The following is a 12936-nucleotide window of genomic DNA, read 5'->3' on the forward strand; positions in this document are numbered from 1 at the left end:
GACTACCTTTGCTGTGTCCCACAGATTTTGAACCGTTGTGTTTTCATTATCATTTGTCTCCATGAATTTTTTCAGTTCTTCTTTAATTTTCTGGTTGACCCATTCATTCTTTAGTAGGATGCTCTTTTGCCTCCAAGTATTTGGGTTTTTTCCAAATTTCCTGTTGTGATTGAGTTCTAGCTTCAGAGTATTGTGGTCTGAAAATATGCAGGGAATGATCCCAGTCTTTTGGTTTCGGTTGAGACCTGATTTGTGACCCAGGATGGGATCTGTTCTGGAGAATGTTCGATGTGCACTAGAGAAGAATGTGTATTCTGTTGCTTTGGGATGGAATGTTCTAAATATATCTGTGGTATCTATCTGGTCCAGTCTATCATTTAAGGTCTTTATTTCCTTGTTGATCTTTTGCTCAGATGCTCTGCCCATTTCAGTGAGGGAGATATTAGAATTACCTACTATTATTGTATTATGATCGATGTGCTTCTTTGATGTCATTAGTTGGTTTATATAGTTGGCTCCTCCCATGTTAGGGGCATAGAAATTTAAAATTTTTAGATCTTCTTGTTGGACAGACCCTTTGAATATGATATAGTGTCCTTCCTCATCTCTTATTATAGTCTTTGGCTTAAAATCTAGTTGATCTGATAAAAGGATTGCCACTGCAGCTTTCTTTTGATGTCCATTAGCATGGAAAATTGTTTTCCATCCCCTCAGTTTAAATCTGGAGGTGTCTTTGGGTCTAAAATGAGTTTCTTGTAGACAGAATATGGATGGATTTTATTTTTTTTATCCATTCTGATACCCTGTGTCTTTTGATTGGGGCATTTAGCCCATTTACATTCAGTGTAACTATTGAGAGATACGAATTTAGTACCATTGTATTGCCTGTAAGGTGACTGTTACTATATATTGTCTCTGTTCCTTTCTGGTCTGTTACTTTTAGGCTCTCTCTTTGCTTAGAGAACCCCTTTCAATATCTCCTGAAGGGCTGGTTTGTTACAAATTCTTTTAGTTTTTGTTTGTCCTGGAAGCTTTTTATCTCTCCTTCTATTTTCAATGATAGCCTAGCTGCATATAGTATTCTTGGCTGCATGTTCTTCTCATTTAGTGCTCTGACTATATCATGCCAGTTATTTCTGGCCTGCCAGGTCTCTGTGGATAAGTCTGCTGCCAATCTAATATTTTTACCATAGTATGTTACAGACTTCTTGTCCCGAGCTGCTTTCAGGTTTTTCTCTTTGTCATTAAGACTTGTAAATTTTACTATTAGATGTCGGGGTGTGGACCTATTCTTATTGATTTTGAGGTGGGGGGGTTCCTTGCACCTCCTGGATTTTGATGCTTGTTCCCTTTTCCATATTAGGGAAATTCTCTACAGTAATTCTCTCCAATATACCTACTGCCTCCCCCTTCTTCTTCTTCTGGAATCCCAATTATTCTAATGTTGTTTCATCTTATGGTATCACTTATCTCTTGAATTCTCCCCTCATGATCCAGTAGTTGTTTGTCCCTCTTTTGTTCAACTTCTTTATTCTCCATCATTTGGTCTCTAATTATCTCTTCTCCCTCATTTATCCTAGCAGTAAGAGCCTCCATTTTTTTAATTGCACCTCATTAATAGCTTTTTACAATTTCAGGTTGGTTATATTTTAGTTCTTTTATTTCTCCAGGGAGGGTTTCCTCTAATATTTCCATGCCTTTTCTGAACCCTCCAGCACCTTAAGAATCATCATTCTGAACCCAAGATCTGACGTATTACCAGTGTTCTCTTTGATTAGGTCCCTAGCCTTTTGGTACTGCCTCTTGTTCTTTTCTTTTCTTTTTTTTTTTTTTTTTGTGGTGAGTTTTTCTGCCTTCTCATTTTATCCAGGTAAGAATATGTGGACAAGAGAGTAAAATACTAAAAGGGTGGCAAAGGCCCTAGAAAGATGTATGCTAACCAAATCAGAAGAGACCTTAAACCAAGGAGAGAAGAATGGTGGTAAAAGGAATTTTTTTAAAAGAGAAATTTAAAGTAATTTCTATATATATATATATTTTATTATGTATTATATATATGTGTGTGTATATATATATATGCACACACACACACGAATGTGTATATATATATATATATATATATATATATATATATATATATATTAGACTGGTGAAAAGAACAGAGCCACCAATTTGATTTTGGGGGTATTTTGGTCTCTTAGAAGAAAATACCTCCCAAAATTTTAAAGAAAGAAGAACATATATATACAAAAATAAGGGTAAACATGATGATGGGATGTAATATGACTGTAAAGATGAAAATTTTTTTAAAAAAATTCTAAAAAAGGAATTGATAAGTTGGTTGGGAAAGAAAGAAAAAGAAAGTGGAGAAAATTTGTTCAGGCTGGAGACCAGAACAAATCCCTGTGCTAGATTTATGGTATATTTTGATCTATTAGAAAAAGTTCTGTCCCAAAATTTTTTAGAAGAAAAACCTGTTATGTATACAAAAAATAAAGTTAGATACAATGAAGGATAAAATATGACTATAATAATGAAGGTTTTAAAAGATTTTTTTTAGAAAGGTATTGTTAAGATAAACTAGTTAAAAAATGTTAAAAGAGGGAAGAGGAAAAGTTTAAAAAATTAAAATAAGAAAAAAAGGTAAAATTTAAAAAATTTAATTAACTTTGCAAGATTAAAGAATCATGGGGAGAAAGCCATGAGTTCTATGCTTTGTTTTCCTCTCCTCTGGAATTCCGCTCTTTGTGATCAGTGAGCTTGGTCCTGGCTGGATGGTCTTGCTGATCTTCTGGGGAGGGGCCTGTGTAGTGATTCTCAAATGTCTTTGCCTGAAGCGGAATTACGCTGCCCTTGCCAGGTCCTGGGATAAGTAATCTGCTTGAGTTTGCTCTTGGGAGCTTTTCCCTGAAAGCTTTTGGTAGAGCTCTGGAGGACTGGAATGCAAAAGGTAGCCTCCCAATCTCTGGCTCAGAGGAGCTGAGAGCTCGGGGCTCCACTCCTCAGTGCACCCTTGGAGAAAAGCAGTCAATCACTCCCATCTCCCTGGTCTCTGGCTGTGCTCCAAGCTCACCCAGCCCGTGACCAAGTGTTTCTATCTCTGGTGCATGGCCCCATCTGGAGTCTCCAACCCTAGCAGACTCCTGCCACTCTGCTCTTCCAGTGGTTCTTCCCGGATCTGCCACTTTTGGGATCCCTGCTCAAAGAGCAGTGGTCTGATTGTGCCAAAGATCACAGTTTAATGTAATCCTGAGGTGAGAGCTCACTCCTCAGCCCCGTCTCTGTAGCCGGCTTCCCCGCTCTAATACCTATGAGCTCTGCTACACCCCCGATCTTTCTTTGACCCCATGGGACCTGAGACCACGGTCTCCCAGCAAGGGCTCCACCCCTGCTTCGCCTTCAGAGCGATGTCCCTCAGTGGAGCAGACTTTTAAAAGTTATGATTTTGTGCTCTGTTGTTCCACCGCTTCCCGGGAACTGGCCCTTCCTCCCATGGACTATCTTCCCGTGGCTTCAGATTCACTTCTCCACACATCCTACCTCTCAGAGAGTGGTTGATTTTCTGTTTCTAGAATTGCTGCTCTTCTTCTCTTCAATCTCCTGATGGATTTGTAAGTGTTCAGAATGGTTTGATAACTATCTAACTGAACTTCTATGACCTGATGTCATCTCAGTCTGTTACCCCTCTGCCATCTTGACACCACACTTATTGTCATCTTTTAATAGTTATTTGGCCCTGGGAGCCTAGTAACTTTGGCCTATGAACTTGTAGTATAGTAGTAATGTGAGTTGCTGTCTCTGGTGATTCAGGGAAAGGCAGAAGGCCAGCCATTTGCCTGTCTCCCACTCACCACTGTAACACACATTGCCATATATTTGGATATAAATGTTATAATAAGTATGTAACTTATTTATTAAAAGGACAAGTTTTAGTAAGTGACATAAAGAGTCCTGAATAAGTAAAAAAATAAAAGATATCTCAGGGTAAAAATAATTCAACATTTAAAGTTTCAGCTATTCATTAAATTATTCTAAAAATCATTTGGGAGACTGAATGTATGAGAAAACCTAAAGAGCAAAAGAAAAAAATTGAGGATGAAAATGTGACCTGCTAAAATGCAACATTAGGACTTAATCAACTCCAGTGTAGCAACTTTACTTCCCTTTATGTCTTTACTCTCTTGCACTTAAAGTATTTATGCCTTAATTATTTTCTTTATATACATTGAAAGCCACATGAGATGGTATTTTAATTTTTCTTCAGCCATCAAAAATAAATTCAAGAACACAAAGAAAGTTTACTGTATTTACTCATATTTTAGCTGTTTTTTAAATCCCTTCTTGATAATTATTCTAAGGTTTATTCTTTTATCCTCTCCTTTATGCTTGAAGAAACTCTATTAGCCATTCGTTTATGTTATGTCTACTAGTGACAAATTCTCTTTGTTTTCCTTCATTTGAAAAAGTCTTGGAAGAAGCGGTCCTAGGCTCTGTGCAGCCTTTGCTTTGGGGATGGAAGCAGAGTTTTAGTATTTCTCACATATTTTCTTTTCATGACACAAAAGGGAAACACTGGCATAAACTATGAGGGCAGGGTTGCCTGGGTGGCTCAATCCGTAAGCATGTGCCTTTGGATCAGATCATGATCCCAGCACCTGGGATCGAGCCCTACATCGAGTTCCCTGCTCAGAGGGAAGCCTGCTTCTCCCTCTCCCACTCCCCCTGCTTGTGTTCCCTCTCTGGCTGTCTCTTTCTCTGTCAAATAAATAAAATACTAAAAAAAAGAAAAAAAGTATGAGGGCAAATACATTTCCAGAACAAATACACAATATATAAAATAAAGAGTCAAAATGCATAATACATGGAAATCAGTTAAAAGTTAGGTAAATTGTTAAATTATAAGAAGAGAGTATTCCTTCAATTTCTATAATTTAATTATTATTGAACTAATGTCTATTTTTACTATTATTAGTGTGGCCAGTCACTTTTCATATGTTTATTACCTTGGGTTCTTGGGATAGTTCACCATCCATACAGATGGATGCGAGAGATATGTCCTTGGCCAGTGGCAGAGTCATGAGTTGAAATTAAGAGGGTTTTCCTTTTATCAATTTAGAAAGAATAGAAAATCAGAATATTAAGTAAATAAAGCAACAGTGTATATATGTGGAACAAAAATTAGATTGACATATAACTACTTTTTGAAAAATTGTTCTGATGTATATTGACATATATAAGAATAATAAATACCTATACTTATGTAACTTTTCTAGTAATTTATTTTTATGACTTTCTCATATTAGATTATTACCTCCACAATGAGACACACACTCTCTCTCTCTCTTTTTTTTTTCACCTTTTTATCCCTGGTATCTAACATAGTACATGTGAACATCAAATGTTTGCAGAATATATGAATGAATTGACAGATAAACTAATAAGCAAATAAATCTCCCACTTTACATTTGGATGCATAATTTTGTAAATTATGGGGATAAGATTTGATATATTTAAAGAGGAATGATAGTAAATATATTAGATATTCTAATGTCACCCGCCATGAGATTGACCCATGGTTGGTTTTCCAAAGAATTCACCCTTGTTTTCTTTTCTTACTACATAATATGATAATGGATATATTATTCAAATATCTTTTTCACAAGAAGGTCAGTTATAAGATTGAAGAAATGATTTTTATTTTATGGATTAAAGTAATCACATAACCTTCTGTGATGGTATTTGTTGAAAACCCATTGGGGGCTTGTCACAGTTAATGAGTGGTTCTAGAAACTTCAGAAGTAGATTAATAGAAAATATTAGCAAAGTGAGTTAAGTTTGTAAATTAAGGCAGACTTTACCAATATCCATGCCTGTTATGTTGTTATGTGTCAGACAGGCCCCCTCTACTTTAATCTTTAATTTAAGTAATCATTCCTTTGATTCCACATCACTACAACATCACTGACAGTCAGTGATTAACCTTAAAAAAGGCTTTGCTTCTTTAGTCATCAGAAGGATATAAAATCCTATTAATTATGTGCGAATTTCCCATTCCCTTCAAGGCAAAAGTTACATGAGTCTCTGGGTATAAAGACTTTTCTTATTCTTATTATTTATTTATTTTTTTTTTTTAGAGGGGGAAGGCTGTTCAGAAATCTATCTAGACACCATTAGTTGTTTTGCAAAGTTAAGTTTGGATTAACTAATATGAGGCTCCACTTTCTTTGTAATTCAGCCAAGGAAGAACTGTTTGATTGTGTCTCCCTCAGCACAACAAGGTGTCAGCCATATTTATCAACATTAGTACCCTAAAAGCTTGAACCTGTAGAAATGTAATTCCTTTGGATCCTTTTTCCAATATTTCTCTTTTTCTTCAGCTTATATTAAAAAAATACCTGTAAATTATGTGTTTCACAGTTGCATGCTATAAATCTGCTGGAACAGCTTGCTTGATTTTCTGGCTGCCATTCCCCTCAGTATTTTCCCTCGATTCCACGGTTTGATTACAAGCTTCAGACACAAGGTTTTGTTGTTACTGTTGTTAATTTGTTATGAAAACAAAATAGTGGATCCTGAGATATTAGTTATTTGGGGCTAACCATAAACATAAACATAGATGTGCATATATTTATAATACTATATATAGAAAATATATAGTTTATTTATTTCTCCTTCCTTCAATGTGTCCATCATCATGATTTATTAAAACATCTAATTCTCGGGAGGAACTAGGTCTAGAAGACCAAAGAGCAATGAGAACCAACTTTAAACATATGGAGGAGGTACTTACATAAGTGTTTTAGAAAATTAATTTTTCCTTTATAACTGAAGAGTGATCCGTCATATTATAATAGAATTTTTTAGATAGCCAAAATAATATATTAGTAGGATTTTTGAAATCTTGCTGATCTTAGAAATCATCACTTTGCCACCATAACTCACTTCACAATCCCTTTGTTATATCCGTCAGGGATAGTGATTTCTCCCACGTATTCCTCCTTCCATCTCATTTCTTCTCTTCCCCTGTGTAAACTATTTCCACTCAGAATACGAATAGAAGGTTGGGGGAGCATCCCAAGCTATAATCCAGGGTTTCTATAAAATGTTCAGATCCCATGAGATATCGAGGATTTCGTGTGCCTGCAGAGGAGAAGTGGAAAGCACTGAGTGAGCTACGCCTAGATAGTGGTGTCTTTGAAAACACCCAACAGATTTATCGGTGCTGCTAGGAAACACTGTAGTAGACTAACATGCCTCGGTTTCGCTGAGGTCAGGGACATCACGGATAGTATCAGAGTTCCAGGGTTTGTTTTATAATCAGTTTTCCCTAAGCAAATGCTTCTGTTCTAAGGGATTGGCTGTGTTTCTTCTTTGGTGTTTATTTCTCTACTGCAGACAGAGAAAGGACTGTCAAAAGTATGGCAAGAACCTGAGCAGAACTCTACTGAGCATTGGCAAAAGGCTGCCATCCTGCTAGGAAAGCTAAGGAATTTCGAAGTGATATTCCAAGGCATCAGAACCAGGGATCTGGGAGGAGGAGCGGCAGTTGATGACATTGAATTTAAAGACTGCATGACTGGTGAGTTTCTGGAAATCACTTCTTTTTGGAACAACTGTCGTAATCTAGGCATTTTTATCTTTACTTCTCATTTACAAAGTGTTCTGCTGTCATCTATTTGGTACATGCATACAAATATGTTGAAAGGGTTCATTTCATAATTGTTGAACACCCATGTTAAGGGAAGATAGCTTCTCCCTCCCATTAGTACATAAGCATTTAATTCCTTTCTTGCTTCAGACCATCCCCTGACATACAGAAATATTTCCCTTGGCATTTATTTTTCAACACAATGTAAGTGTATGCCTAACATTTACATACATTTATCTAAATCAATTTAAAATGAACCAGTTAAAAAAAATTGGTAGAAAGCCATCACTTAGTGGAAATAGGAGAAATAAATTCAACCCAGACTTGAATTGAGAGCAGAGCTTTGGGTATTTAAAATGCTACTTCAGCAAGTGCGCAGCAACTTGAACAATTTTGCTCTCATTTATCTCACTTCCAAATGTGTGAAGTATAACTGTACTTAGATGTTCTTTACAAAACTACCCAGAAAATGTCAAAAATCATTACAAATACACTGGCAAAGTTCTTTCCGGGGCACTATTCCATCTAATTTCCAAAACAGCACCATGCGAATGACACTGCCAACGAATTCTACACTGATTCTCTTGGAGGCGAGCTCCTGGGACCGAGAGCTAAACTTGAGTGCTGTTTAATTTTATTATTGCTCTCACATTAAAGTATCTTTTCACTGAGGCAGCTCATTTTATGAGCAAGGCAGCTTCAAAGATCCCAGATGGTGTACGGAGCGCAGAGCTCCGGGTCTTCATGTGGAGAATGGGACAGGATTTGGGCGTGGAGATGTTTGGGAGAGGGTTCTGGACAACAGGAAATGAGGCTCTGGACATATAATCATGAAGAGGTATCTTAGAAGGTAGGCGTTTGTTCTAGAAGAAAGAACTTCAGTTCTTCTCTAGTCACCTTCCTAGTAATATGCTGATTTTTCCATTATAGTTAGTTCTTCAATCTATAAATGATTCTGGCAACTTAAAAAAAAATCTCCAGAACTTTTTTTCCTAAGATTTTTGAAAGAAAGAAATTTTTATTGAACAGAAGAGATTCCTTTCCTCTTCAGGGAGGCAGAATGATTATTAGATGGGCTGATTCAGGGAAGATATCTGAGCATTATTATTCCAACTTTGCCAGTTTTGTGGAGGAGTTTACACTGTCCCCCCCCCCATTCTTATGAAGTCCTGTGAGAATTTACATGATTATAATCATTGCTCAGCCTACTGAGAAATACTTTAATATCTTATGTTTAGTGATAAAGTACTTTTTAGGCCTATAGTTCTTACTGTGTCTTGGAAATAAAGAGGCAAATCATGACGAGTTGTACTTGAACGTAGTCAGTTGTGTATCAAATATGTTTTAGGACAAAGTAGCCACTGCTTTATTAAGAAGCAGTTAAAGCCCAATCTGCTACAGGTAATGAAGGTTTTCAAATTATGTTTTAGTTAAGATAGAAGAAAAAAAGCATTACGACAAAGTGTGCAAGAATATCTATGAAACTAAAAGACAATGATTCTTTTGTCTCCTTAGGTTTTTCTTTATTAAGTTGTTTTTGTTTCTTTGACCAAGACAGTGAGAGAGGGAACACAGCAGGGAGCCTCATGTGGGGCTTGATCCATTGATGCTGGGTTCATGACCTGAGTCAAAGGCAGATGCTTAAGGACTGAGCCACCCAGCCACGACTTGGGTGTCGTCTTAGTTTTAACCTACATGCCATTAAAATGTTAATGTATTACTCAGAATTTGTTACCCTAAGCTGCTTGGCACTGCCACTGATTTAGAAGAGAATGGCATTTAACTAAACACCCCAAAATCAGAAAGGCACTATAGAACAGTTGTTAAGAACAGAGTCTTGTGATACCTGGGTGGCTCAGTCAATTAAGCATCTGACTCTTGATTTCAGCTCAGGTCATGATCTCAGGATGGTGAGATCGAGCCCCTGCCCCCCTCAGTCTCCCCTGTCTGTGAGGAGTCTGCTTCTCTCCCTCTTCCTGTCACTCTGCTTCCCAACCCCCACCTTGAGCTCTCTCTTTGTCTCTCTAAGATAAAATAAATCTTAAAAAAAAAAAAAAAAGAAAGAAAAGAAAAGCACAAGGAGTCTTATGGGACACCTGGATGGCTCAGTTGGTTAAGCGTCCGACTCTTCATTTCGGTTCAGGTCATGATCTCAGGGTTGTGAGATTGGGCTCTGTGCTCAGCAGGTGTCTGCTTGAGAGTCTCTTTCTTCCCTCTCACTCACCCACTCTCTCTCTCTCTCTAAAAGAAAAATTAAAAAAAAAAAAAAAAAGAACAAGGAGACTTGAGACCAACTCTCTGGGTATGGAATCAGCTTTTCCAGTTACTAATTTGGGTGACTTTATTTTAGTTTGCCTCAGTTTCCTTATCAATAAAATGGGGACGATAACAATAGTACTTCCATCATAACTTCCTGTGAATATTAAATCTGTTAATATATTTGAAGTGCTTAGAAGAGTCTTGACACACAGTAAAATCTGTGTATCACATTTTATTGTTATAGTCGTCACCCTTCCTATTGACCATGACCATGTTCTCAGTTGGTGTTTTATTGCCCTGCACCAGGTAGCCAACTTCAAATCATATGCAGACACATTGTCATAGAGTCTGCCATGGAATTGTTGCTGTTAGCCATTTGAGGTGAAGAACTTAAAACATTACATCATGTTTATTTTTCTGTCCCATACTACCGATAGCAAAAGACCATATTTTATGTGATACCATTTATATGAAATATCTATAACAGGCAGATGTGTAAAGACAGAAAGTAGATAAGCGGTTCCATAGGGCTGAAGGAAAAAAGGGCTGAGGAGTAACTATTAAGGAACATGGCATTTCTGTGGAGGATGATGAAATATTCTACATTTTTTATGGCAGTTGTTGCACAACTGCATAAATATACAAAAGACATTAAATTGTAAACAAAATACAGGTGACCTTAATGGTATGTAAATTCCAAATTATAACACAATGAAGTTGTTTAAAATATGTATAAAAGCAGGGAGAATTATGGAAACATGGTAGTGATGATGCAGACTGGTTTTGGGGTTTTCCCAAGTTCTCACATCAAAACAGTCAGAGCACCTAGTTAGCAAAGTCAGTAAATCACAGAAAACATAGACAACAAAATTAAGTGCAAAGGCATCCCTCCAAAAGCCAGTATATAAGCAAATAGGGATAAACCACCAATAGCCACAAGACCTGTATGTTATTTATGTCTGTAAAGGAGAAGGTAGGAGAATCGTGAGAGAGCCAACAGACACTCACTGGGAAACTCAGTCATGCGGTTGGAGAAGGCAGCTAAAACTGGAGGGAGCTAAAACCTATGGAATGAATGGGTCCAGAGCTCTGCGGGAAGTTCTGTGGGGTTGGAGTCATTGACACCATGAACTCTCAAGCTTGATCCACATGATCCCCTTCCATTTCAGTGGTTCCCATTCGTAAACCCAGCGAAGCAAAACATGAACAGACACAACACTGGGAGTGGAATCAAAATGGAGTAGACTAGGGACAGACGAAGGAGAGGGAAGACCCACCTCAAAGTAGGGGATGGGGAAGAGCCAGAAAATCTCAAAAAACAAGGTACCATATGTTTTTATAGATTTATATAGATTATATAGATTTATGTAGGTTACTATACACTAATAACCTTTTTCAGGGATTTAACACAAATCCTTTAACTTCCTCCGTGTCATTATAGAGCTTCACTTTTCACATTTGCAGAATGACAGGATCATAATGGACTCTGAGATTTTCCCAGAATTATCTGACAACCCTGGAATCTATGCATATTTTTAAAAGTTTGGAATAATTGGGAACAAAGTTTAAAATTGATGAAAAGTGAATGTGGAAGAAGGTGGAGGATATATATGATTCCCATGTATTTCTATTTCTGTTTGGTGGTTATCTACTTTACCTGCAAATAAGGAAGCTATTTGAGCTCCATAGTTACTTTTTATTTTCCATTCAAAAACTTACAACTCAATTTATTAGATAATATTTAGTACATGACCGACATAAAGCTGTATGTATTCTTTTTATTTCTTTGCATTCTGAATACATCACTGTACTATCTTCAATTTACTGTCAAATCTATTGTATTTTTCTAAAAAGAAAAATAAGGCATAGGCATAGTCTTCAGTCTGTCCAGGGACACGTTAAGAAGCATGTCTCCTTTTTGGGCAAGTTAACAAGGAAGCAAGTAGCTTATTCATGGAAAAATAAGTGACAGATTAGGAACTCGTTATCTCCTCTTTTTAAATTCATGTTGATTTAAATGTTTTTTTTTTTTTAATAAAAATCTTACAAAGTGCAACTACCATCCTACAGAAGAAGGATGTAGGACTGGAATTTATATAGACAGGAATGAGATAGTCCATCATTGTAATTATCAAAGTGTCAATTCTAAATTTAAATGGTCACTCATTTTTCAAAGAGAGTATTATTTATTAAGGACCATCATTCAGCTGGTACTTACTGCATTTACTATGAATACTAAGTAGCATTTATGTCAGTTGTTGGTAGCTCAGTTCTGCAAAACCATTAGGTGCATATCCTAGGTTACACTCTTGCAGTCTGCTCTGTGATTTTAGGCAAGTCACATGATCCTCCTTTGTCTCACTTTCCTCAGCTATGAAATAATAATAGTTCTTCCATCTCAGGGAGCTCTTAGGACTAAATCATTTCCTTCATGCAAAGTGCTTTGAGGAATGCATGAGATATACAGTAAACCCTGAATATTTGTTAGCTAAAAGTATAAAGGAGCAGCAAGAGCAAAAGACTTGATAATTGTAGGCATCACACTTTTTGTATCATTGTTCAAGATCTGGTTCCTTCTGTTCACTTGTTCAGCAAACATGTATCGATTGCCTGGACTGCAGAAAACTCTGTGCAATGTACTGTGCACATCTCCTCTGAACAGAGCTGAGATGCACATGTTACGCAGTGTTTGGCTTCATTGATTTTCCATTTCCCCTTTCAGTGCCCCTGCCTTGACTCCCAGCACTTCCTCCCCTTCCCCACATGCCCCCTGTGCCTTATATTTCCTGGACTGTTCTGTGAACTGTTTCCAAGAAACTCGCAAGCCTGGTCCCTTAGCCTGGTCCCTTAGGGTGGAAACCAATAATAGTGTAAGATGTTGCCTTTTCCACTAAAACATCTAGAAGATTGAATTGAATGATGACTAGATTTGAGTTTAGGGAAAAGGAAGGAATGATTTAGGGTGTAGAAAAATGCTTCCAGAAGTCAATAAAATCTTCTAAGTAGACAGTAGCACAGTAGCTATCCTG

At 37.0% G+C, this 12936-nt stretch overlaps 1 protein-coding gene across 1 annotated transcript in view; it reads left to right on the forward strand.

The window, feature by feature from the left end:
- Positions 1-12936, forward strand: part of MALRD1 (MAM and LDL receptor class A domain containing 1) — a gene marked incomplete at its 5' end in the record, with an annotated part of 779396 nt that overhangs the window by 494837 nt on the left and 271623 nt on the right. The window contains one exon of the mRNA XM_082742491.1: positions 7396-7579. Coding sequence (XP_082598617.1) covers positions 7396-7579 — 184 coding nt within the window. The remainder of the gene's footprint in view (positions 1-7395; positions 7580-12936) is intronic.

Source organism: Mustela nivalis (assembly GCF_964662115.1).
Source record: "Mustela nivalis genome assembly, chromosome: 7".
NCBI lineage: Eukaryota > Metazoa > Chordata > Mammalia > Carnivora > Mustelidae > Mustela > Mustela nivalis.